The sequence below is a fragment of the Aristolochia californica genome, unplaced genomic scaffold (genome assembly GCF_029961685.1).
Source record: "Aristolochia californica isolate CCGP_79_NKW_82.1479 unplaced genomic scaffold, dmAriCali1.0.hap1 SCAF_14, whole genome shotgun sequence".
Lineage (NCBI taxonomy): Eukaryota > Viridiplantae > Streptophyta > Magnoliopsida > Piperales > Aristolochiaceae > Aristolochia > Aristolochia californica.
This window is the reverse complement of record NW_027181815.1, coordinates 2,845,735-2,869,401: the sequence shown is the minus strand read 5'-3', so window position 1 is coordinate 2,869,401 and position 23,667 is coordinate 2,845,735. Positions and strand designations below refer to the sequence as shown.

At 38.5% G+C, this 23,667-nt stretch overlaps 3 protein-coding genes across 7 annotated transcripts; all 3 read right to left on the bottom strand.

Annotated features, from left to right (window-relative positions):
* Positions 1-68: 68 nt before the first annotated feature.
* Positions 69-13,605, bottom strand: LOC137949601 (uncharacterized). Of its 5 annotated transcripts, XM_068795690.1 has the most exons (17): positions 13,476-13,488; positions 10,515-13,332; positions 10,151-10,279; positions 9,849-10,049; positions 9,706-9,758; positions 8,718-9,127; positions 8,482-8,604; positions 8,162-8,356; positions 7,996-8,070; positions 7,069-7,167; positions 4,092-4,288; positions 3,772-3,987; positions 2,026-2,301; positions 1,752-1,899; positions 1,494-1,627; positions 924-1,010; positions 69-858 (listed from the first exon to the last, which is right to left on the bottom strand). In XM_068795690.1, the coding sequence occupies exons 2-17, from the start codon at positions 13,134-13,136 to the stop codon at positions 766-768; spliced, it is 5,058 nt and encodes a 1,685-aa protein (XP_068651791.1). In that variant the 5' UTR covers positions 13,137-13,332; positions 13,476-13,488; the 3' UTR covers positions 69-765. The 5 variants fall into 5 exon arrangements, with proteins under 5 accessions (XP_068651791.1, XP_068651792.1, XP_068651794.1 ...); XM_068795691.1 differs by having other exon boundaries at positions 69-852; positions 10,515-13,605; XM_068795693.1 differs by having other exon boundaries at positions 8,557-8,604; positions 10,515-13,605.
* A 2,520-nt stretch (positions 13,606-16,125) lies between these two features.
* LOC137950219 (probable histone H2B.3) lies at positions 16,126-16,839 on the bottom strand. Its single transcript, XM_068796605.1, has one exon. The coding sequence runs from the start codon at positions 16,837-16,839 to the stop codon at positions 16,126-16,128; it is 714 nt and encodes a 237-aa protein (XP_068652706.1).
* A 449-nt stretch (positions 16,840-17,288) lies between these two features.
* Positions 17,289-22,516, bottom strand: LOC137950385 (uncharacterized). The gene is made up of 5 exons (XM_068796828.1): positions 22,435-22,516; positions 18,463-18,730; positions 18,276-18,366; positions 17,674-17,740; positions 17,289-17,592 (listed from the first exon to the last, which is right to left on the bottom strand). Exons 1-5 carry the CDS (start codon positions 22,441-22,443, stop codon positions 17,539-17,541), a joined length of 489 nt encoding a protein of 162 aa, XP_068652929.1. The 5' UTR covers positions 22,444-22,516; the 3' UTR covers positions 17,289-17,538.
* Positions 22,517-23,667: the final 1,151 nt, after the last annotated feature.

Below are 23,667 nucleotides of genomic sequence, written 5' to 3'. Positions count from 1 at the left end.
CCAACTCTTCTTCTTGACCAGTTTCTTCTGGAAAACCTTTTTGACAAAAAATGTTTGACCAGAATCCATAAACTGTAGCTTTGTATTTTCATATCCAAGCGACTCAAACCGAAAGAAAAAAGCAAAAATGAGACATCACTTATCGGCATTATCATTCCAGAGGTATACAAAAAATTAGAGACTACTCTAGACCTACGGCCATATGATTTTTACATCTTTGGCTCACTAACAAAAACTCACGTACACCTGCTTTGCTATAAGACCAAGACCTGATGCACTCCAAACGATTGTCCCGTCATGTACTCCTACAAAAGAAAGGAAAAAAATCTCTGCACCCGAGTAATAACCGAGTGTAGCAATCCACCATTTTTATTGGACAAACTACAATTCTCTGCCTTAGCTGATGGTGGAGCTGGAAATGGTATGTTTACCTATCCTTGTATTCTCGTTTTCTGTATAAAGAAACAGAGCCCTTGGACCGGACAGTGTTCTCAGCGAGTGCCTTCAAGAAAGTATTGAATTAATAATATCTCAACTTTCAGGAAGCATCAAAGCCAGCTCAAATAAGTGAAATTGCCTTCAGAGCTTGCTTCCAGGAGAAAATCTGCATGATTCTGGTCCTGCTAATAGAATCATTATGTCCAGTCAAGACTTGGAAGTATCCAAAAGATCAATTAGTTAGTCAGGACTCCCATGCGATTGGCATATAGATCAGATGGATAGCAGGCTAGCAACAACAAAGAGCACGAGTTTTCTCTACTGCACCTAGTTCACAGACTCGAAAAAAAGGACCTGAGGTTGTAGATGTCCCTTTTCACACATGGTAATAACCTCATCCCAACCACCAATAACCTGCACCTACAATATTGGATTAGGCGAAGTATAAGGCAGAACGTTATTGGAGGGTATTTAGTTTTCCTTACCTTCACAATTTTATCGTCATACATGACCCACTGTTGACGTTCATGACTGTAAGCAAAACAGTGATAATGTTGCCCATAATAGCAGACCTACAAATTCATAAACAAAATTTTAGGCATGCAATGGATAACATTAATGCAGTACGCAACCAAGGGAACATAGTATCTCCATATAAAACAGTTTCCCTTTCATTGGATGTAAGTTAAAATGGTTTAAAATACTACCAGTACGGTCAATCAACAGGTAAAATATGCTCTCCAATAAAAATAAAAATAAAACTGGGAAATACTAATAAGACAAGATACATTTGCAAGAGCAGAAAACAGAATATGGAACTTCAGCAGACTAAATGATCCAATTGAAGTGAACAGAAAAGTAACTGAAGTTTTGTTCTCACTTTTGTTATATAAAGTTATTAAGCAAAATTTTCGTAAAATTGACTTCTGCTATTCAATTCTTGATAATGGGCATGAAACAAATCGACAGATAGCTTAGTAAGGAAAAGTCACAGATAAGTACACAGTACAATTCATTGCTAGTAATACTAACTGTGTAACGCTTACTCTACATACCACTGAAACCAGGTTATGTCTGTTTCCTTGATCAAGCCCATGATATAGAACACCAATATCTATCTCAGTAGTAATAGCTGCCAACGTTGCTGATATATCTTCTGCACTTTCACAAGAATTCTGCCAACCGAGGACTGCCAAATATAGAAAGAGTACAAAAATTGCAATATGATAAATAACACACATCAGACATCATACCCACACACACACATAAATATAAGAACGAACACAGGAACGAATCTAGATTTCAGTACAAACCTGTTGTGAAAACATGTGGGGTAGTAGAAAGAAAATGATGGATGTAAGTCATTCTTTCACAGCCTCCACTCTCTCTGTCACAAGCTAGTTGATGGTTCATCTCCACTTGCTTCATAAGCTCATCAAGGGAGTCCTTTGGACATGTAATCTGAAGGAATGGAAAGGAAACGTCAATAATAAGCACATAAATCCCAACACATTATTATATTCAACAGCTGTCCCTTCTCTCTCTCTTTCTCTAATATAAACCGATCCTAATCCTTGTAAGACATGCCTTCATAGTCCGAAGTGCGTTGGCATTGATGTTATGAAAGAATGAAGTGTACTTCAGATGTCTGGATTCCAAGCCACAGCTGGAACAATTCATTTGTTCATAGATGTCCATTCCAAAAATGGCATGTGCCATACAGGCATTGTTTTTGCAGTCCCAAGAGCCAATATAGTTACTTTCTTCTGAGTCAGTATTAGAAGCACCAGATTCAGTAGTAAAGGACCGGTGCAAGCACTCAAATATTACTGCCAGCACCTCCGAAGCATCATTCATCTGTGCCTGCAATTGATAAACTGATTAGTCAGATCAAATGATAACCTGAATTCAATTTTAATGAAGCACTGAGAATCTAGAAAAAGTCACAGAATCTTTTTATGATATGTAAGGATTAAAACACAATCTTGTGAAAACTGGCTCAGTAACAAATAATCTATGTATAGGCTTTTCCAAATCAGTCCTTTTTCTCAACTTAATAACTTTATTATGCATGCATTTCAAAACTATATTTATCCAAATTATGTGAAAAAATTATGACTTGTGAGGCTTACACATCTAAAAAACCATAAGAGCTCAGATCAAGCCTTAAACAGTAAAATACATCACATGATGCTTTCACACCCTGTAAACTAATGCAATTACCTACTCTACCAAATGACTCCATTTGTTAGAGGAAAAATAAATTTCAAATTAACTGCCTATAGTTTCAAAAAAGAAAAACCGCCTAGGCAATCGGGGATAGTAGATCACCAACAAAATTTCCAATAAAATAGATATTTTGTGAGAAAAGTGAATGTTATTCATGGCAAAAGCCAAGAAGAAAACTACAAGAGGCTACACCGTGTAAACTACTGCAATTACCTACTCTACCAATGACTCCATTTGTTAGAAGAAAAATAAATTTCAAGCAACTGCCTAAGGGGTAGTAGATCACCAAAAAAATTCCTATAGAATAGATATTTTTTGAGAAAAATGAATATTATTCACTGCAAAAGCCAAGAAGAAACCTAAAAGAGGCTAGGCAAGGTGGTCTCCCCGTTACAACGAGAGACTAGAGGAAGATCCCTTGTTTTGCCAAAGAGTTAGCTAAGGAATTAGTTGATCTAGGAACATGACTCCAAATACAATCAAGAGGAGAAACAATATCTACAATCTCATGATAAGACTTCCAATGGCACCAAGGAGGGTCGGCTCCCAAGGAGCACCACTCATTTTTTAATGTTGAACCCCATATCATGATGAGACAAACCCACGACCTCTCACCAGAAACCTCCCATTAAGCCAAAAGCCTGATCTACAAATAAATATGAAAACACTATTATTCTGGTGGTATTTATGCAAGGAAACTCCAAAAACCGCAGTTTGTCCATCCGCTATCCTAGCATAATAAATAAAGCTTCCCATCTTTGCTAACATGACTCAAAACTCTCTCCATTCTGATTTTCCTACTGATCTCAGTTTGAAGAAATGTGTGCCAAAGTATCCACCTTAGGACTATCAATACAACTCAAACTACCTGGTTAAAAGAAAATATGAGAGCAAACCACAAGTATGGCGGTATGCCTCAATCAGCATTGAGTTTCTATAACTTGTACGTAACATGCATGATAAAAGCCAGTGATATTACCACTTGAGAAAATTAAATATTCAACAAAAAAGAGAGAATTAAATCTCATAACTTCCCAGGGATAAAAGTAAGAAATAATTGCAGCAGAATAATCTGACTGAGCTTATCATGCACCAAGAGCCTACCTGTTGGAAGAAATTGCTATCTGGGTACAAGTTACTCATAGCAATTCTCAGACAAGTTGGAGCAACTGCTTCCCTTCGTACATCTGATGATGCCAAGCTCAGCGCAGCAAAAATGTCATATAAAGCACAGATCACACAAGGATCTCCAACATGCTGATGCACTGATCTTGGTGCTCCCAGGAACTCTTCTCGAAACCGTCTTAAATGCCACAAAGACTTGAATTTTCAAAGAGCAAGCAAAATGAAGCATAAGAATAACAACTTCAACTTAATGATGTTTATAGTAATTAAAAGTTACTAATTGTCTGAGTAACTCGAACCTGTATAATTACATTTAAGAAGCAATTGTAGTCCCCTACTTCATTTATAAGACCTGTCCCAAGAACACTGTTTACACTGTCAGTGTTGACAGGAAGTTGATCAAGCGAACATTCAAAATCATCTGTTTCCAAAGATGTACTTTCTGGCAATCTTGGTGTTTGAACCCCAGGGAAACTTTGGCGTGCTTGAAACGTGTCTGAAAGGAACAGAGAAACTAGAAGATAAGCATCACATCAGGTTGTTGCATGTGCTTAAGATTCAATATTATCGAAGATAAAATGATAATTAGCACTACCCAGTCCAAAACATTGATGGTAGCCTTAGCAGAGAAACCATATCCATTTCCAGCAGATGATTCACACAAACTACAGAACAGGAACTAAGGCCCTTTTGAAATCATTGAGAAGATTAATGTGTATCATGTGTTTTCTGTTCAAATGCAAATCTTGGACATCTCTTATGTCCAAATGTGACATGACTACGACAGGGAGGATGATGTTATTGACATCACACACTAAAGGTCTGTGTACTCAAGATGGTTAGCCTAATGCAGCCACAAACCTAGATAAAGAGATAAAAGTGCCTAACACCTGAAACGTATGCTAGCCTGGATGGTGAAGGTGTGATTAGAGATACTGCGGGAAAGATCAACCTTATATACTCAGTCCCTTTGGAATCACATGCTCCTCTGAGGCTGAGCTGCAAGCCTCCATAGGCTAAGAGATTATTAGGACACTTTCTCCAGCTCCCTTGTGGTGGAGGGCTACCTAGCTGTTGTAATTAGCTGGGCCTTTGGTCACACTCACCCACTGTGATGTATTTATCAGATTTTCTTACAAGATCAGGGACATCACTTAAAGGCTGGAGATTGATTGGAAGTAAAATTCCTCAAGATGCCAATTAACTGGCTGACTTACTTACATAAAGTGGAGCTCTTTGGCAACAACTTGTTGTCAGGGCGATCCTACCCCTACCAGATTGATCCCTGCTCAACTCTGCTTTGCTTGTTATTTAGTCTTTCATTTTGTTCTATCTTTAGTTTTTCAGCTATCTTTGTTTTTTCTCCGTGTATTTCCAGGTAGGGCTCTTGAATTTTGTTCTATTGTTGGCCCAACTTACAGAAGACTTCGAATATCATACAAGGATCACTTTGCAAGTAACTGGAGGAATTTGGCAATTTGTCACCCAGTATGAAGAACTCATACAGAAAGTTGGTCACCTCCTTTTGGAGATCTCAAATTAAATTTTGACGGGAACAGTAGAGGTAATCCAGGATTGATAGGAATTGGTGGTGTTATAAAAAATCATGAAGAGCACTTTTCAAAGGCATTAGTTATTGAAGGTAATTTATCTGTTGTGGTTACTTGGGGAAAGATTTAGTTTGATCCTCTATGGAGATTTGATAAACATGCACTTCCAATAATTGATAGAGCTGTCTCATTTCCAATTTCTTGGCAATATGTACACCGTTCAGCAAATTCAGTTCTAGATAGTCTAGCTAAGGAGAGAATCAATCAGCAAGAGCTTGTTGTTTCAATGAATTTTTAGTGAGTCTTGTTTTACTTTTCAAAACAGTACCATTATCAGGGTTGCCAGCCCAAACACTGGCCTCCATTGCACTTTTGATTTTTTGTTAATACAATTAATTTTTACATTAAAAAACAAATCAGCTTCGTAAAAAAGAAAGGACCTAAGCAAAATACTTGCTGCAAAATGTATGAGAGAAATTTTTAACTGCTAACTCTCAAAAAGAAGTAGCCTGGAAGCTCCTATTGCAAGATGGCCTCATGAAAGAAAGTACTCTAGTGAAACCAAGAGTTAGAAATAACCTTAATCAGAAAGTGTAAGCTTAATTAGAATTAATTATGCCCAAGAAGTTATATTTCACTCAAGAAGGTAGCTTGGTAATTTTGGAAAAAACTTTAAGGTGGATAAATTGTCTCCAGCTTTATATTGTCGTGTTATTTAATTGAACATAAATTCGTTATGTTGAAAAAGGACATTGTTGGGATGATGGACCAGACCAAACAATAATCTGCCAAAGGCAATGATAACTGACAAACCACCACCGCTTCCTAACACATGGCAAGTGCTTGGATAGGTAAGACTTCAGTGCAAAATTAGTATACAAGTTAATAATTGCTAATATGAGTCAAATACTGAAACTGGTTTCATCCTAGAAGCTTGGCACAAATGCAAAAGCCACAGTGGAAAATGCTAACTGCAACAAGACCAGAAAGTTGAGCACTAGATATGGCATCCAGACATCTAAAAACACTTTAAAAATAAGAATTTTCTCCATCATACCGTTCCTTCTTCCAATACCTTTTCTGGTAAAAGACCACTTCTCTTTTTTTGCCTTTCTTATTTTCAGCTGCCAAATCATTGTGTAAATATTTTTAATGGAATACGTTGTATAATAATTTGAAAAAAAAATGTTCCAATCCTTCCACTTTCTGGTCTTCTGTCCTTCCCTGCTGCCAGCCACTTTTTCCCTGTTCCTCATTTTTCTTTTGAGTTTATCTTCTTCCTCTTGTTTTCTCCCTTCTCTTGTCTTCTCCCTCTTTCTTCTTCTGTCCTTCTCCTACACCCTTTTCCTCCTGAAGGAAAGGGCTGCCATGGGTATGTCATATGAGGAGGGGCTGCTGTAGGCAGCTTTAACAGAGGGAGCAGTAAGAAAAGAAGCTGAAAGAGAGGGAAGATGGAAAGATGGAAGAAAAAAGAGAACAAAGAGGAGCTGGGTCAAACAGCAACAGTTCATGACAAGAGAGGAAAGAAGAAAAAGAAGAAGATCAAGAGGAAGAAGAGTAAAAAAGGTTTAAGGATCTTTACCGATGTTGCACATTACACAGATCACTCATGCCATGTAAAGTGTCAACTTGGATCATATGTGTGCAAACAGCAGTTCCAGAAAAATACTCAGCAAAAAGCAACTGCCACATAAATAATGCCAATCATGAAACCTTTGGAACATACCTAGACTCTGACGTACAGCTTTCTTAAGGTCAGCCTGAAACCTTTCCTCATCATCCTCCTCAGCATGTAGTTGCCTAAGTGTCTTCGTTCCATTTTCCACTGGATAAGAATAAAACAAAGAAAATTTCCACATTTCATGTCTGAAAGCATAAGCATCACAGTTGTTCAAGAAACTGCAAATTCAATCAATGGACACAGGTTCTAAAAACTACACAATAAAAGGTACCAACCTTCCAAAGTGACAAAAGCACAAACTTATACCAGATCTTGAAAAGATTAAGGGTAACTATTGAAAAGGAAATAGACACTTAAAATACTTAGCAAAGTGAAAGAAGAAGTTTTGATAATAGGTTGACTCTGGATAGAATCTTGTTCTCCAATGACACATGGTTTTCCCATTTCAAACACTGACTGAAATCAGTGGCATTCCTAAACATGGGACATCTTGATCAACTTGCTCATACACCAAGTTGCTGACATTAGTGTGGCATTTAGAAGAAATGAAACAGATGCCTGATGAAGACAAACACCGAGTGCACACAGAGACAAGAATATGGCAGAAATAAGCAAAAAAACAGGAGTTGTGGAAGCTCAAATTCATAAGCAAATCCTTCATCTACATAAGTTATTCCAAACATTAATATAGAACAATGGATCATATGTGTGAAGTAGGTGTGAGTTAGCACAACTTTAAGTTCTTGCTTTAAAAGACAAAAAGCACAGAAAGCATTTATGTAGATATTATTTATTACATTTGTTAAACGTATATAATTTCAGGAAGTCTTCAAGTTTGACTAGAAACACTAGAATAAAAATAATTTTAAAATCTAAAAAAGCACACAATATGATTCAAAAAGTTAGCTCCATGAGATTTAAGAATAGTCCATCGCAAAAAGGGGCACATAAAACTCAAGGTTAAGTAATTACCAGAAACTGTAGTGATGCTTCGATTTACAAAATCAGCCTCCTTGGTGACCACTGATGAATTATACTGTGCAGGCACTGAAGGAGTAAAGAACTAGCTGGTTTTAATCACTATGAATGGTTCATTCAGAAGAAGTAGAGAGAGTAGAGAGATGGTACTCATACTCACTATGGCCACCATACACATAATCCTGAGCCCACATGTTATTTGGCTCTTTTACAGGAGATTTGATTTGCAAATGCACAATTTCATGACTTTCATTGCCAAAAGATTCATCCTTAAAGGTCTGCCTATTTGATTGCTTCCCTGTCTTCTGTTCAGAAGACAAAAAGCCATTTTCTAAATTTCCTCGGTTTGAAACACCTAACAAAAGAAAATTGAGTGCCTCAGCAATTCATGCAACTAATATTTCATTCACGCAAATCAGAAAGAAGAAAAACACAACAAACAATACATAGAAGAATAGAAAATTAATAAAAAAATAAAACCTGATCTTGGCTTGGTATTAGAGTGACTATTTGTTCTTCTACCCCTATGAATGCCAGAAGTAGGAGATGATTTACCAGTGCTGGGAATTCTCTCTGCTAGTTTCACATGCAAGTTACCTGGGTCTTTTCACAACTCACCACAAACAAGAGATATGTCCATTTTAATACAGGGCTCATGAAACTTTCCATGGTAACTAAATGAAAACACCTATTTCATGCATCTACAGCATGCATACCTGAATATTTTTGGGACAAATCAAAGCCTTCGATAATATGTCCCACTTGTAGGGAACCTTGAGGAGAATGGGAACCTTTCGAATCCTTTGGAGGACTACCACCAGATACCACCTGCTCATGCTGCTCCACATAATCAACATTGGGTTTTGAATCAATGAGATATGATCCTTCTTTATTATTCTCAGAGACTGCTCTGCTAGCCTTCTTATGCTGCTCCGCAAGGTGCTTCTGCTTAGCCTCATCTTCAATCCTCCTCTGATACTCCAGGGTTTCCTCAAGCTTTCGTTCCTCTGCTTCAAGCTCAATTTTACGCCGGATTTCTTCTTCTTCTTGCTTCAAATTGTCTGTGCTTGAGGAGAAAACACAGTCCAATTCTGTCTGGTGACCATCAGTAGCAAACAGAAGCCCACTGTAATGGACGAAAAGAGGACACATTATAAGTAAAGCACAACAAGAGGAAGTAATGAAGAGAACATTTTGGTTCTTGTTTAATACTTCAAACTTCTAAATACAAATAAATCCTTCTTTCACATCCTCCACATAGAAGCAGATTTATTATGTCAAGTTCCCAATATAAAGTGTAAAACACACGTACTTATAAAAACTACACTAAGATTAACAGTGGACTGCAGGTCCAATTAACAATCCTGTTTAAGATCTTCATTTGTGCCCTGGAACTTTGATAAAGAAATTCTCTAGGACCTAGAATGGAGAAAAAACTAAAGCGAAAGCTGAATCCATTGTGCTATTTTATTAGTTTTTTTAATATTTTTATTTAGTATTATGTTCTTCAAATTTTTCCTGAATCCCTTAAGCATCAGAAATGACCCCAAACTATTGTCATTTGAAAAGAAAACGTCACAGCAAGTTACTCTGAACACATTCTGAGATGTTAATGATGCTCCTGTGCTACAAACGTTTCAGCCAAGATTGTTGACCACTCAATGTTGAGCAATTTATACAAAGAGAATGGAATGAAAGACGTACTCTTGCTCCGATATTTCTTGATCAGTGAGATGTTGTTCACTGGAACTGACAACCTGTGACAGACAAGAGATTAGTAATACATCACTAGAGGGTTTCAAAGAATCATGACCCTAAGAAAATGAAACTTGGCCCGGACCCGATACATTTAAAACCTTAGAATCCTTGGCTTTCCGGTAATCCTTGCTCTTTTTCTTATCCTTTGACTTCTCTTGTATCTGCTTTGACTGGTCACCACCTCTATAGGCATACTTCTTGGCATCGAGTGCAAGTTCTGCTAAAAAGGCTTCTCTTGCCGCATCCGACTTCTCTCTGGCATCTTTTTCAACTAGATCCTCCAAGTGTGCCTGCCAAAATAACATTATCACCAAGAATGTTAATCAATGAAGTGGCACTGCTCTAAAGGTGGATGAATCTAGGTAAGACCTTTCAACAATTTAGAACAGACCTGCATAAATGACTTCACAAGGCCCAAAATCATACTACGGTAATCAAAGGCAGAAACAGGACCCAACTTATGCTCCAGGAGTTGCATGCCACTGACAGTTCTCATAATCCTTGCATCAATTTTACTAAGCTGCAAATCATATATCTTATGAGCATGAAGTAAATGAAAATAAAGATCAGAACATATATTTCTTTTTTAAGTTTTGATTTTTGAGAAGGTATATTTCCAAATAATGTTAGTAAACTTCAGTAGGCACAACATGATAGCACAGTTATCAGAACGAATTTGCAGGAGCCATACTAGCTGTGCCAAAGTTAACTAGAATTGTGGTAGAAGTCTGGGAGCAACTAAGAGATAAACAAACCTCCACAGACAATTGTTCCTTCTGTCTCTGAATAGCCACTTCTATGCAAGTATCAGATTGATGCAAGTAGTCCTGCATCCTCCAATCTTCATCATCACCACTCTCCAAGTCACACAATCGAGATGTCACAGCCAATGTATCATCATACCCAAATTGGGTGACATTTAGAGATTGTGCCTCCTTAAGAACATTCGATAATGCATCAAGCTCATATCTGCTGTTGATAAATACCAAATCGTTATCCCTTTCAACAAGCTCTTCCTGCCGCTTCCTAAGTACATTCTCATAACTGCCAGAAACAAATTTCCCACCTTGATCCCTTTTCTTGAGTTCTTCGAGACAAAGCCCTTCCACTGCCTGCAAGGCTTCCTCATAGCTCAAGTGCTCACTTTTCCTTTCACACAAGCTCTGCAGAAGGTAAAATTCCTTCTCTAGCATCTGTAGGACTTCCATACCCTGATGGTTTTTCTCTTCTCTTAGACATGTCCATGAAGCCAGTTGCTCAATACTAGAGGACCCACTAAAAATCCAAGAGAGAAGATAGTCATTGTCCATACATCCTTCTTCACAATCACCAAAAACATTAGACACCATGCTATCACAAGCATTACCGTTGTCAACTTCACTAGAAATAATTTTGCCCCTTAGTAAACGTTCATCCAAAAGAAGACAAGAAGAATCACCACTAAGAGTGACTTTCTCCAGAATATCACTTTCTATCGTAGTATTCTGCATTTCATGCGCAGAACCATTCTTCTCAGAGTACCTTCCCAATCCACAAGAATGTGAAAGCTCCTGCAAGAACTTGAGTACCTTCTGGAGTTGTGGGGCACCCAAGAAGCAGATACAGATGGGTGACTGGTCCAGCCCCTGTGTTAGTAGCTGTGAGCCTGACGTGATACCTTGGAGCTCATCCGTTGCATATTGAATGATTTTGTTAAGATGACTAACCGCCAGATATTTAGGTTTTACAAGCAACTGAAGCAGGTTATAAATTCTCTCAAGAAGCTTCACACGTTCAGAATCATCAGATAATGGCCATCTTTGTGATGGCCATCCACCATATTCCTTCAAATCAAAGTTTGAAAAACCATCATCATTTTGGCTTTCTGCAAGAATTCCATTGCAAGATTCTCTTACCTTGGAATCTCCCGCCCGATCCTGCACTTCGTCCTCCTCCAATTTAACATCCCATCCATCTTTTGAGCACCAATCTAGATCCTTGTCATTATCCCCGTCTAACTTCCTTCCACTATTAGACTCAATAATAGACTGGGAGTGTGAGCTGCATTCCAGCATCTTTATTGCAGCATAAGTGTCTATCGGCTTCCAAGGACCATTAGTGAGCATGTCCACCCACTCACTATCCACTTCTTGGGGCATAACTAGTTGAAGCTTTGGTGAAAGGTTCCCCATGTGCTCCCTCACTACATGTTGCATATGTGATTTCCACTCTGAGAACTTTTCATTACACCGGCAACACACCCAAAACTTCCATGTCTTGTTTGCATCAGCAAAACTCAAAGCTTCTGATAGAAGCTCCTGAGCTGAACCATCTTTTCCTGATGCGAAATGGGAACGAAGATCCCTAATACTCACTTCAAGTAAACCCTGCCTTGTCTCTAAACTCATTGAATTCCAATAGCTCCGAACCTGTTCCATCCTGTCTACTGAAGAAACCTTCCGAAGGTTAGACAGTTTTCTCCTCTCCCCTCCACGGTGAGACCCAGAATTTGAATCAGCTGCCTTATCCTCTTCGTGATTGTGTTGCGATGAATCGGATTTCTGTTGGAGGAGTCTAGCTGCAGCCACACGAACTTCAATCTCTTTGCGCCTCTCTTCTGGTGTTTTGGTGGCTTTTTTTATCTCATTAGGCCGCCGCGTTTGAACCAACCTAACCTCCATGGGATCTTCGGAGAGCCTCCTCATTGGGATAAGTCGAAATTTCTCTTCACCGGTTCCATTTCCCAGATTTTTCATCCAAGTTGAGATCGAAGCGATGTTGGACTTTTGGATGAGTGAACGCAGCTCCTGCTGCACATGGGAGAGCCTGGATTCTGCTGTTGTCAGTTTCTGATGGCTCTCATCTTGCAGGCTCTCTTTCGCAGGGTCCACCGGGTCCTGAATCCCAAGGGCCCGCTCACACTCCTGTACAACTTCCTCGTAACCTTTGGTATCATTAGCAGTATCGTAGAGAAGATTGGCGTAAAAATGGGAGAACTCAATGGAATTGGGAGACAAGAAAACAGCCCTTTTAGCAGACTCGATCGCGTTCTTCAAGTAGCGTTGTTTGGCTGTCGGGTCCTCGATGAGGGAGGCGACTTTTACGTAGATTGTCCCGTGGACGCGGTGGAGGAGGGCGGAGGTCTCGTGGCCGAGGGCAGACTCCTTCATGAGGCGCAGAGCTTTGGTATGGTTCCCACGGCGCAGCGCAGTGAGGGCCCGCTCGCAGTCGACTTTGACGGAGCTGTGATCGGAACCAGGGGCAGGCACAGGTTCCAGCACATTATTTTGTCGGTCGACATCGGCAAATAGCGATGTTGGTCCATCGGGGGAATCGGCGGCCGTAGGAGGCGGCGGACGGGATGGTCTGGGAACCGGGATTCGTTTCTTATGCCCCATTCTCGTCTACCTCAAGACACCGTGCATGCATAACAACGGAGGACGCAGGAGACTTGACAGGAATATACACAAGAATCCGGCAAAAAGACTTTCTCGCGAATTTAAACAAACAGATTGTAGGCAGATCGCGGAGGCGCACGCTTCCTCCTACCACCCAATTGCGAGTTCAACTTCCCCGGGACGATCGACAGACGGACTGAATGATCCTCGGGAGAGCGGCGAGAGACACGATTAAAATTGAAAAAAAAAAAAAAAAAAAGGGAAAAAGAGTCGAGAAGAGGAAGAGAGCGAAAAGTCCTCCGCACACTACCACTACTACTACTATGTCACAAGACTCACCTACTAAATAAAGATCAATCTGCTGCAATCCCTCCCTCTCTCCCTCTCTCCCTCTCTCTCTCTCCCTCGCCGTTTAGTTTTTTGCTTTTTTTCTCATTTAGGAATTAGGATGGATCTTTTCTTCGCTGCAAATCTGTATCCGCCCTTTTAACTTATCAATATAATAACAAATTAACGACGATTCATTCTTATTGACACTTCTCCGGTCGCGATTGGGCTCGGCTTTCCCCGATGTGACAAGAAAGCACAGGAACGAGTCAGGCAAGACCATTACCAACGCCCGACGGGCCATTCGGGTGGTGGCAAATACGTAAAACTTCAAACTAAACGATGGTTCTAATTCCATGGGCCTGGCCCATTCTTGATGATCCTACGATGCCAAATGGAACTACTTAATTATATTTTTTAACTGTTTTATTTATATTAATTAAATAACTTTTTAAATTACTAAAAACGTAAAACAAATAGACGAGAGAAGCGCAGGCTATTATTTGTCTGCTTCTCTCTTGCAATTCAAGAGGGAGGAGGCGAAAAGCCGCCATCATAAAGAGGGATCAGAGAAGCGTCTGAGAGCTTCCGGTGGCTTGGAAAGCTTGCGGAAGGTTCAAGAGTCTTTTCCCACGTGCCTTCTTTCTTAGATTTGAATTAAAAAAAGAAAATTTTACCAAAAAACCGATTTAAAAAAATTTATTTATAAAAATATTAACGATTCCAACTTATTTATAAAACTACCGAACTTTGACCGGTCCACTGTACATGTGGACATTCAAAGGCGACACGTAAGCTTTGATTGCTTATGTGTCGATACTTCATCGATGCAGTATGGTGTTGAACACATGGGCTGCCACATCAGTATAGTTGCCACGTCATTACTTGACAAAATTTTAAATAAATTTTTAAAAAATTAAATACACTTTTTATTACCTTATATTTAAAATAATAAATTATTACAAAATAATAATAAATAATTAAAAATAAACTCTTACTTATTTAACACTATTTAATATCAATTAAAATATTTATTAATTAAAAAAATCGTTACACTTTTTATTTCTTCATATTTTAAAAAATAAAATAAAATAAATTAATTAATTAGATTTAAAATATTTATAAATTAAATAATTACAAAAAAAATATTTTAGAGTTTAAAAATACAATTTATTTGTATACTTTTTATCACCTTATTTACAAAATAATAATATTTACAAATTTTAAATATTTATAAATAGAAAAAATCTTACCCTTAAGTATTACCCATATATTATAGATTTAAAATATTTAAAATTTTAAAAATATATATAAAAAAGTTATTTTATAGTTTAAAAATACAATTTATTTGTATACTTTTTATCACCTTATCTACAAAATAATAATATTTAAAATTTTTAAATATTTATAAATAAAATAATCTAACTCTTACCCATTTACTATGGATTTAAAATATTTATAAATAATTTTTTTTACTTTTAAGTCTTACCCATATATTATCCATATAAAATATTTATAAATAAAAAAATTACTCTTAAGTCTTACTCATATATTATCCATTTAAAATATTTATAAATTAAGAAAAATATACAAAAAAGTTATTTTAGTGTTTAAAAATATAATTTATTTGTATAATTTTTATCACCTTATTTACAAAATAATAAATTATTAAAAAATATATTATTTAATTAAAAATCTTACAAAACTTTACAATAATTTTAATTTGGCAAAAAATTCATTAACATAAAATCAGAAATTAAATAGTAAATCACAAAAAATCAATACAGTAATTAAACACCTAAATTCAAATCAACATTATAATTAAATACAATAATTATATTCAATTAACCAAAACCCTAAAAAATCACCCTCCTAAATCGGGTTTGGAGGGTGAGTAGAGCTTCGGTTATGAGAGAAGGGGCGGCTTGAGGGGGGCGGCGGAAGGATGAATAGAGGGAATGGAGAAGAAGAATGAGAAAGGGGGGGGCGTCGAGGGCAAGGCCGAGAGGCAGCAGTAGGGGAGCGGCTAAGGCCGAGAGGCGACAGCAGGAGCGAGGGCGAGAGGAGACGAGAGGAGAGGAGAGGAGAAAGACAGAGGAAGAAACATAACGAAAAAATTAAAACGAAGGGCTTACGTGGAATGAGCTGACATGGCGAGAGATAACGGGGCAATAACGGAAATTGATAATGATGTGTCAAATGACACGCCTGTAAAATAATGACGTGGCAGCCCATGTGTTTAACTACTTACTGGACTGATGAGGTATCGACACGTAAGCAATCAAAGCTTAAGTGTAGCCTTTGAATATCTACATATACAGTGGACCGGTCAAAATTCGGTAGTTTTACAAATAAGTTAGACCGGTCAAAGTTCGGTAATTTTGCAAATAAGTTGGAATAGTCGGTAGTTTTATAAATAAGTTTTTTTAAATCAGTATTTTGGTAAAATTTCCTTAAGAAAATTATAATTGACCCCGTTGGGAGAAATCTACCGCGATTTCTTTGTCGAGAAGAAACCAGATGCCGCGGATACAGAGCAGTTCGAGGATTTCACACTTCCGACCACTCAAAAAAACAAACCAGAAGCATCTAAAAGCAAAAACAAAAAACAAAAAAAACGAAGAAAGACTGCAACAACTTCTTCCCCTGGAGTTACTGGAAACTAGCTAGAATTGAGTGCGTTCATGTAGTTCGATACGGCCTTGGTGCCTTCGGCAATGGCGTGCTTTCCGAGCTCTCCGGGCAAGACCAACCTAACTGCACCTTGCACTTCCCTTGACGAAAGAGTCCGTCGTCCAGTGTACTTAGACAGCCGCGCTGCTTCGTCTGCTAACCTCTCAAACATGTCACTCATGAAACCGTTGAGTACCATCATGGCCCTGGACGACACGCCCATGCCAGGGTGCACTTGCTTCAACACCTTGAACACGTACCTCTTGTAACCGTCTCCGCCCTCTTTCCTTTTCCTCCTCCTGCTCCTTCCATTTTTCTTATCAACTGTCGAACCCCTGGTCTTCTTCTCCGCGGGAGCTTCTTCGGCCATCTCTTTCTCAGTGCCAGCCGTTTGGGGAACTTCATGGGCTTTCTTCTTCTCGGCGTCCACTTTCAGTGGAACTTCGTCAGCTTCCTCTTCTTCTTCTTCAGCAGCTTCCGCTTCTTTTTCTTTGCTTGGTGCGACCGGGGCTTCCTCCTTGAAAGTCGTAACATCGACCGGCTTCTTGGCAGCAGTTGTCTCTGGTTCTGCGGGGGTATCTGGTTGTTCTTGGATACCGATGGTGGCAACTCTAACAGTCTCTTTAAGCACTACCTTCCTGGTTGACTTCCTCACTACGGCGCTGATAACCTTGGGGGAGGATTTCTGCCGTTTCGGAGCCATTTTTTGGCTTCTCTCTTCGACTCTTCACTCACAGCGATAACGACAGGAGGGAAAACGAAGGATTTCGAATATGTAGAGGGGCCATTTGCGCAGATAACTGAACTTTTTTAAGAGCGTCGACACGTTCTAGTGCCCAGGCTGAACTTTTTTAAGAGCGTCGACACGTTCTCGAGTGCCCAGGCAGGTGTCAACTTAGAGAGCCAACTTCAACTTTTCTACAGGAAAACGTGGCGACTCAAGGATTAGTTTTAAAGAAACCGTCACTTTTAAAGTTTAATGTCGAGTTGCTGTTCCGCCTTTTTGGCATCCATTTTAGCCTAGTTGGGACGCTGATCTTATCAGTTTATGGTAGGAACCAGAACCACCCCGCATGATCGGCTGCACCCGCTACGACCGATAGTCGCGCCAACAGAAAAACCAAGTACGTGTACAACGTAACAGGAGTGTACAAAGGTTCTGATAGACAACAATCATTCGGTACAAAGAAGCTGCCATTCCTATATAAATGAAGATAAAAATGCAGTAAATGTTCGGGGCCTGATCATGAGAGTTTTCCATGTGCAAATTACAGTTGACAAGAGAGAGAAGTCAGCCCCCTTCAAATCTCTTTAATACCAAAATCCTTCCACGGATTCCCGAGCAAATTTACAGATGTTGAATGAATAGATGAAATTTCAGCGGTTTCCAGGATTCATTCAACTAATCGTACATCCCCTCTTGCTCCCAAATATCAACAAGAAAGTCGACCATTTCCTGCAACGGGATACCCCATGATATGATCAGTCTGCAATATATCTGAGGACAACCGCTTCATGGGGGTAAATATGCTCTTACAGAGAGGGGGATTGGCTGCGGGAAAGGCTTGTTTGTCCCAAGCAAACTGTCATAAGTTGCATTCCAGCTGCACCCAAATCATTTCAGCAACAAGAACAAGGTTTAATGGAAGTACATAGAGAGCACACAGTTTTCAACAAATTCACATCCATATAGCCATGCTAATGGCCGTCAAGTAACATACCCTGCTACTCATAGAGACATCATTGCCTAAAAAATAGCAATTATTTGCATGCAAGTTCTCTAACAACGGCATAGTAGCAGATGGCCTAGCATCGCCACTGCCTGATAGTTTTAGCTTAGCTGCAGTGACATTATTCAGGATCATGCCTTGATACTGAAACCAATCAAATCTTAGACTACACGTATGGAAATTTTGCATCGCTTAGAAACCATGTTTATAGGGTTTTACCCAGTTTTTGCAGATTTTGTTAAGAAGATGTAATTCAACTGTCTCTACAGCCCAGAAAAAGTAAGGTTCATTTGAACAAAAATTATTGAATAATCGAAGGGCGGGCCCAAGATGCCACATGTTCACAAAACAACCATTAAAATTTCTGTAAACAACTTAAAATGTAAGATGCCAAGCTTATGAAGTTTACCTAACCCTTGGCTCTTGAACCTGCTGAGGGAAGTTGTTTGCCTTCTTATTCCCAAGCCATTGCTGCCTTGTTTGGGTCCAGAGGAGGAAACCTGCAAAATAAGAAATTCAAAGTATAACACAATCGGAAGATAAACCTCAAGACACATCAAACACCAACAGCTCATCAACAACAAACTTAAACTTGCCGTGATTCACAAATTCTTGGGGATTGCTGGTACTTCCAACACCACCATGGGGGTCAAGGTTTTGGTTTGAGGTGCTAATTGATGAAATGCTTCTCTGAGACTGAACACCACTATTATCCATCTCATATGTGCTGGTGCTCCAAAAGTCCTCCGATACAATATTTGACTGTTTTTTCACACTTCGGCCTTGAATTTTTAGACCTTTCGATGGCTCATCCACAGCAATAATTGGAGTGGGAATAGTACAGCATCCAAGACAACCTCTGCTCTGTTGCAAATCAGGATTAACCACAAAAATGATTAGCACGAAATTTCACATGAAACAGATACAAATTTGCTTTTAGACCATACACCTTAGTATTCCTCCGGTATAGAAATGTAAGCCACAAATAATTTGACCTACACACACTAGTTAATTCATTTTCAAATTTACCCAGAAAAAATATGGAATGGAGTAATAAAGTGAATAATAAGAGATACTCTGGCAGATTCACCAGCAGAAAAGACCAAAATCTGGCAACATCATGCTACAGGTTATCACAGTAGCATATTAAATTTGCGTTTAGATGTAAAAATGGAAAGATACAGAGAGGAAGTAGACAGACAGACAGATAGATAGATAGATACATATATACATACATACATAGATACAAAAAACGAGAGAGAAAGAGAGAAAGGAGTGTCTCTTGTTTAATTTGAGTGATAAATTAAAACATGCTAGCTACACTAAGGGGAGGTTAGTCAACATTGAAGTTGAAGTTAAAGTTAGACTTCAAATTCAAGGTATTGATTTAATTCAACTTCAACTTCAAGTTCGGTGTTAGTGCCCCAAAATGAAAATAAAGTTCAAGTGCACCGGAAAACAAATTCCAGTGTTAGTGCCCCAAAATGAAAAATATGATGTAAACAAGAAAATAAATAACTTTTTATAATATACTTAAATAAAACATATACCTAAACAGATAATTAACCAAAATAAACATGGTTACTACACTAATAAGTGATTTAATGTAGCATTAAAATATATTAATATACTAATTAATGAAATACTATAGTATTAAAATAACGTATGTTTAATTTTTCCTAACTTAGTAGAAATTAAATCAACAGCATCGTCTTCCTCACAGCGCCGATAATGGCAGGAAGACAACGGCGGGCCAGCAGGCAACGGCGATGGAGGCGGCACTCCAACGATATGCCAGAGGCGACGATACGCCGAGAGGGAGAAGAGAGGGAGGCCTATAGGCTCTGCGATGGTGGCAAGCAATTGCAACAGAGTGACAGAGGCTCTGCGACGGAGGCTCGGCGATGGTGGCTCTGTGACTGAGGCCGAGAGGGAGAAGAGAGAGGGAGAAAAAAATATCGGGGGAGGAAGGCAGAGAGGGAGAAGAGACGAAGGGAGAAGAAGCCGAAGAGAATGCAAAGACGACAGAAAGAAGAGAACGGGAGAAAAAAAAAATTCGGAGGAGGAAGGCCGAGAGGGAGAAGAGAGAGCGAGAGAAAAAAAAATTTGTTGGGGGGCTAAAGACTTGTCCTGAAAATTTGCATCAAGTAAATGATTCGAAAATTTGGGCTGAATCATGATTCCATGATTTTAGCTTAAGAGGATTACCTGCGTTTTTCAGATGATGCTGGCGTTGGTGCACCACTAACGGCCTAATTGAATGAACTACGTAATACGCATGAACTTCATTTCAACTTCATTGTTGACTAATCCTTCCTAAGTCTGAGAAATCACAGAGAAAGGGATACACCTAGCCAAAAAGAGAGCGAACATCAGGCCAGCATAGTTCACTTTCTCAAAATATCTTTGCATTACTGCAAACTCCCAACAGGTGAAATGGAATTCGACCCCGATTTACCATTCCCTATAGATTCAAGGTTGTATTTGCAATCACATTATGCAACTTAAGTTCACAAAGATTTTCTCCAAAAAAAAAAAAGTATGGCTTTGAGGGAGTAATGAACTCTCCTGTTTTTGGCTTGAAGGAGAGCAAATTGTCTAAGTGAAGTTAAGTGAACATCATGATGGATTCAAAAAAATAAATAAGAAAAAAGAATGTCATCAAATGTGAAAATAACGACTTTTCAGCCTATTCTTTAAAGAAAATCAATTTCTAGAAATTGCCCTTGTGCACTGATAGAAGACCTGTTTTTGAAAGTGATGTCCTTGTGATAGTATGAGTCAAAAAGTTAAGGCAATAAGAAAATTACAGTAATGCACTTTAATAATCAACCGCAAGAAAATATAGACGGCATACAATGAACTCCAAAGATGAAAATGAATCATCCCGTAACCACTACCTCACTAAGGCCAATTGGCAGTAGCAGATGACTCCGATGCACTTTCACTTTTTCGAGGACATAGTGAAATGTATGCATCTGAGAAAGCTCCCTGGAGCTTAAGGCCAACCCTTGAAATTAAGAGCACACTATACATTTTAGATGAATTCCTACTATACTTGTATGCAGTTAATGTCTCTCAAGCATGCTAGTTTAATGACCTTGAGAAGGCCACGATGTAACATTAATACTGAATAAAGACAAAATAGCCTTTGCAATAGTCCCAAAAACCACGGTTGCTTTTCCAGAGGTACAAGAAATGAAATATGAAATTGTAAGCTAACTGTGTAGCTAAACATTTCCAATGGTATGTGCCTAAGTATTGTGTATAACAAGATTGATACAGATGATCCTACATCATGAAAGCATAAAAAAGGCCTGTGCAAAAGAAACCACTAAAAGGAAACAGGTACATTAATAAAACGTTTATATATTTGTCAATGATGATCAATAGTAATTTAATAAAAAAAGAAAAAAAAAGTTGCAAAAGTAAAGGCTACAGGAAAGAAAATATGAAGACAATTACAAAAATTGAACAAGTCCATATAGTAGCAGTTAACAGAAAGCCTCCCCTGAAGAAACTTAATCAACCCTGAACTAAGCATTGGGAAATTTGGTTCTCCATGAATATCTCTATTAAAAAGAAATTCTCTCAGAGTCTAAGAATATCATTCTGAAATCAGCTTCAGAATTCAATGAGAGACAGAACATAATAAAAGTTCAAAACATAGCATCTGTTAATCATGTTCTATAATAGCACGAGTGTTGAGCATAAAAATATTCAACATACTGTCATAAGTTTTAGCTAGAATCTTCGTAATACTACTAGAGAGGTCCTCCACAAAGAAAGGAATTGCAGTTTCACAATTCAAAATCTAATATTTCCCATATATGAACATAATTTGCACCCACTTGCCTCTGAGGGAAATTAAATAATTATGTCAAGATTAAGAATTAAGATAGACCACACCCTCTAAGTACAGAAAAACTATCGCTCTGTTCCTGCATATTAGAACGCCCGACAAAGATGAATCACTGAGATTTTTCCCATGAAAGGTACCACGTCAAAACAATCGGGCTAGTTAAAAGTTAGAAGTTCATTGTAAGAACGAAAATCAACAACACAAGAAGACCGCGTAAGTCAGGTCAGCCCTAGATCTGGCAAACGACATCTAAATTATAGGTTCTTCGATTAAAAAACTGCCAGAAAACAGGATAACTGTGATATGCAACACAGGCTTTTTTATCTTTTCCTCTTTCAATAGCTAGTAAACTCCATGTTTTCCTGAAGTTCTCCACCGAGTAGTGTTTCATCCCTCAAAAATAAAGTAGAACAATTTGAAGAAAATAACCACCCCTAGACCACCGATTCCACGTCCGCGTCAATAATTCCCCACGAACCATTATCCAGATCGTTTTCGAAGTTTCGACAAATCAATCATCGTAAAAACATTGTCCGCAAGATAGGTACTAAACCAAGCAAGAGACGCTAATCGCGTAACAATCAAGAAAAAGAAGATTCTGATTTAATCGGAGATAATCCGACCACATCACCCAACAGAAGGAAACGTAATCAAACCCTTAGATTGCGCAAAATTTCACAATTTCAACAATAAACTGATGACTTACCCCATACATGCAAGAACCTGACCGATCCAAGCAGAAAACGATCTGCTTAGAAGCATTTATTCGAGAGACCGCCGTCAAAAAAGAGGCCTCTCCATCGAGACACCGAATTCATCGACGCACGATCTTTGGATCCTGCAAATTGGAAAAAAGTATATAAAATTTTTGAGAGAGGAAATTTCGCACAACCATCATCAAAGTCGTAACAAACCAAGGTTTCCGACACTGACCTCTCCAACTCCATTTGCCAGGAGTAGATTAACTTTTCCTTCCGGTTCCCCCTAAATTTCCGAACGGGATTAATTCTCTAGATTTCTCAGTATTTCTTTTTTTGCTCACTATTTTCCGGCGCTATCGGACGAAAAGCACGGAAAGAAAAGAAAAAAAAAATGTAGAAGTGTGAAGGGGAGAGAGGAGAGGCAGTGGAGAGCGAAAAGAGAGGAACGTAGGAGGGGGAAAGGCTTTTAACGAGAATCGCTCCGCAGGCCGAACTACGGGATCGAATGGATAACAAAAACGTCGTTCTCGTATTAATTGGTAGGACAAATATTAATTGGTAGTGCACCAAACGCGTGGTAATTACAAGAACACCACCATGGTATCCAGTTTCGTTGTCCGAGGACCATGCAGAAAGGAGGACCAGCTTGCATGTAAAATTATGCCGTGGAGGTTGAAACCACGCTAAACGTTGCGTCGTCCGCATCGTCAGATGCGTCTATGATTCTGAACATGGTTGTGTTATAATTAACAATCCACTTTAAGCATAATTAAATAATAATCATATCCTCCCTTCACTTAAACCTAACTTAACCCATATTTCACTTGGGCCAAGCTAACTTAACCCCACCCAGTTGGTTTTTTCCCTGCTGGACCTAAGTTTTTTGGGGTTGGCCCGGGTGGTGTTCTCCTTAAACCCGACCCAATGCCCGCCCCAAGGTACATTAACCATAGTTGCATATATTTTTTCTCATTTAAAAATGTTATGCTATTAATAAAAATATCTTCAAAATTATTTTATTTAAATTATTATTAGTATAAAATTAAGCACCATTCAATATTTAATGGCATAATAATTAAATATAGGAAAATACATAAATTTTCAAGTAATTTAATTCAAATATTATGATTAAATTAAATGCAAGTACTTTTAGGACTTTATACATCTTCCTTTTTTCCATATTCGTTATTAATACAAAGGCATCTCTCAATCCCTCGTTTTTATACGTTGTAATTTGT

What these genes read in the sequence shown, in the direction of transcription:
- LOC137949601 (XM_068795690.1), bottom strand. Translation starts at nt 13,136, where the DNA reads ATGGGGCATAAGAAACGAATCCCGGTTCCCAGACCATCCCGTCCGCCG. An exon ending in AAGCATCACTACAGTTTCTG is followed by an intron (nt 7,168 to 7,995) that starts GTAATTACTTAA and finishes ATTCTTATCCAG; the next exon opens with TGGAAAATGGAACGAAGACA. An exon ending in ACGCACTTCGGACTATGAAG is followed by an intron (nt 1,900 to 2,025) that starts GCATGTCTTACA and finishes CCATTCCTTCAG; the next exon opens with ATTACATGTCCAAAGGACTC.
- LOC137950219 (XM_068796605.1), bottom strand. Translation starts at nt 16,839, where the DNA reads ATGGCTCCGAAACGGCAGAAATCCTCCCCCAAGGTTATCAGCGCCGTA.
- LOC137950385 (XM_068796828.1), bottom strand. An exon ending in GTTCAAGAGCCAAGGGTTAG is followed by an intron (nt 17,741 to 18,275) that starts GTAAACTTCATA and finishes ATTTGGGTGCAG; the next exon opens with CTGGAATGCAACTTATGACA. An exon ending in CGCAGCCAATCCCCCTCTCT is followed by an intron (nt 17,593 to 17,673) that starts GTAAGAGCATAT and finishes ATCCCGTTGCAG; the next exon opens with GAAATGGTCGACTTTCTTGT.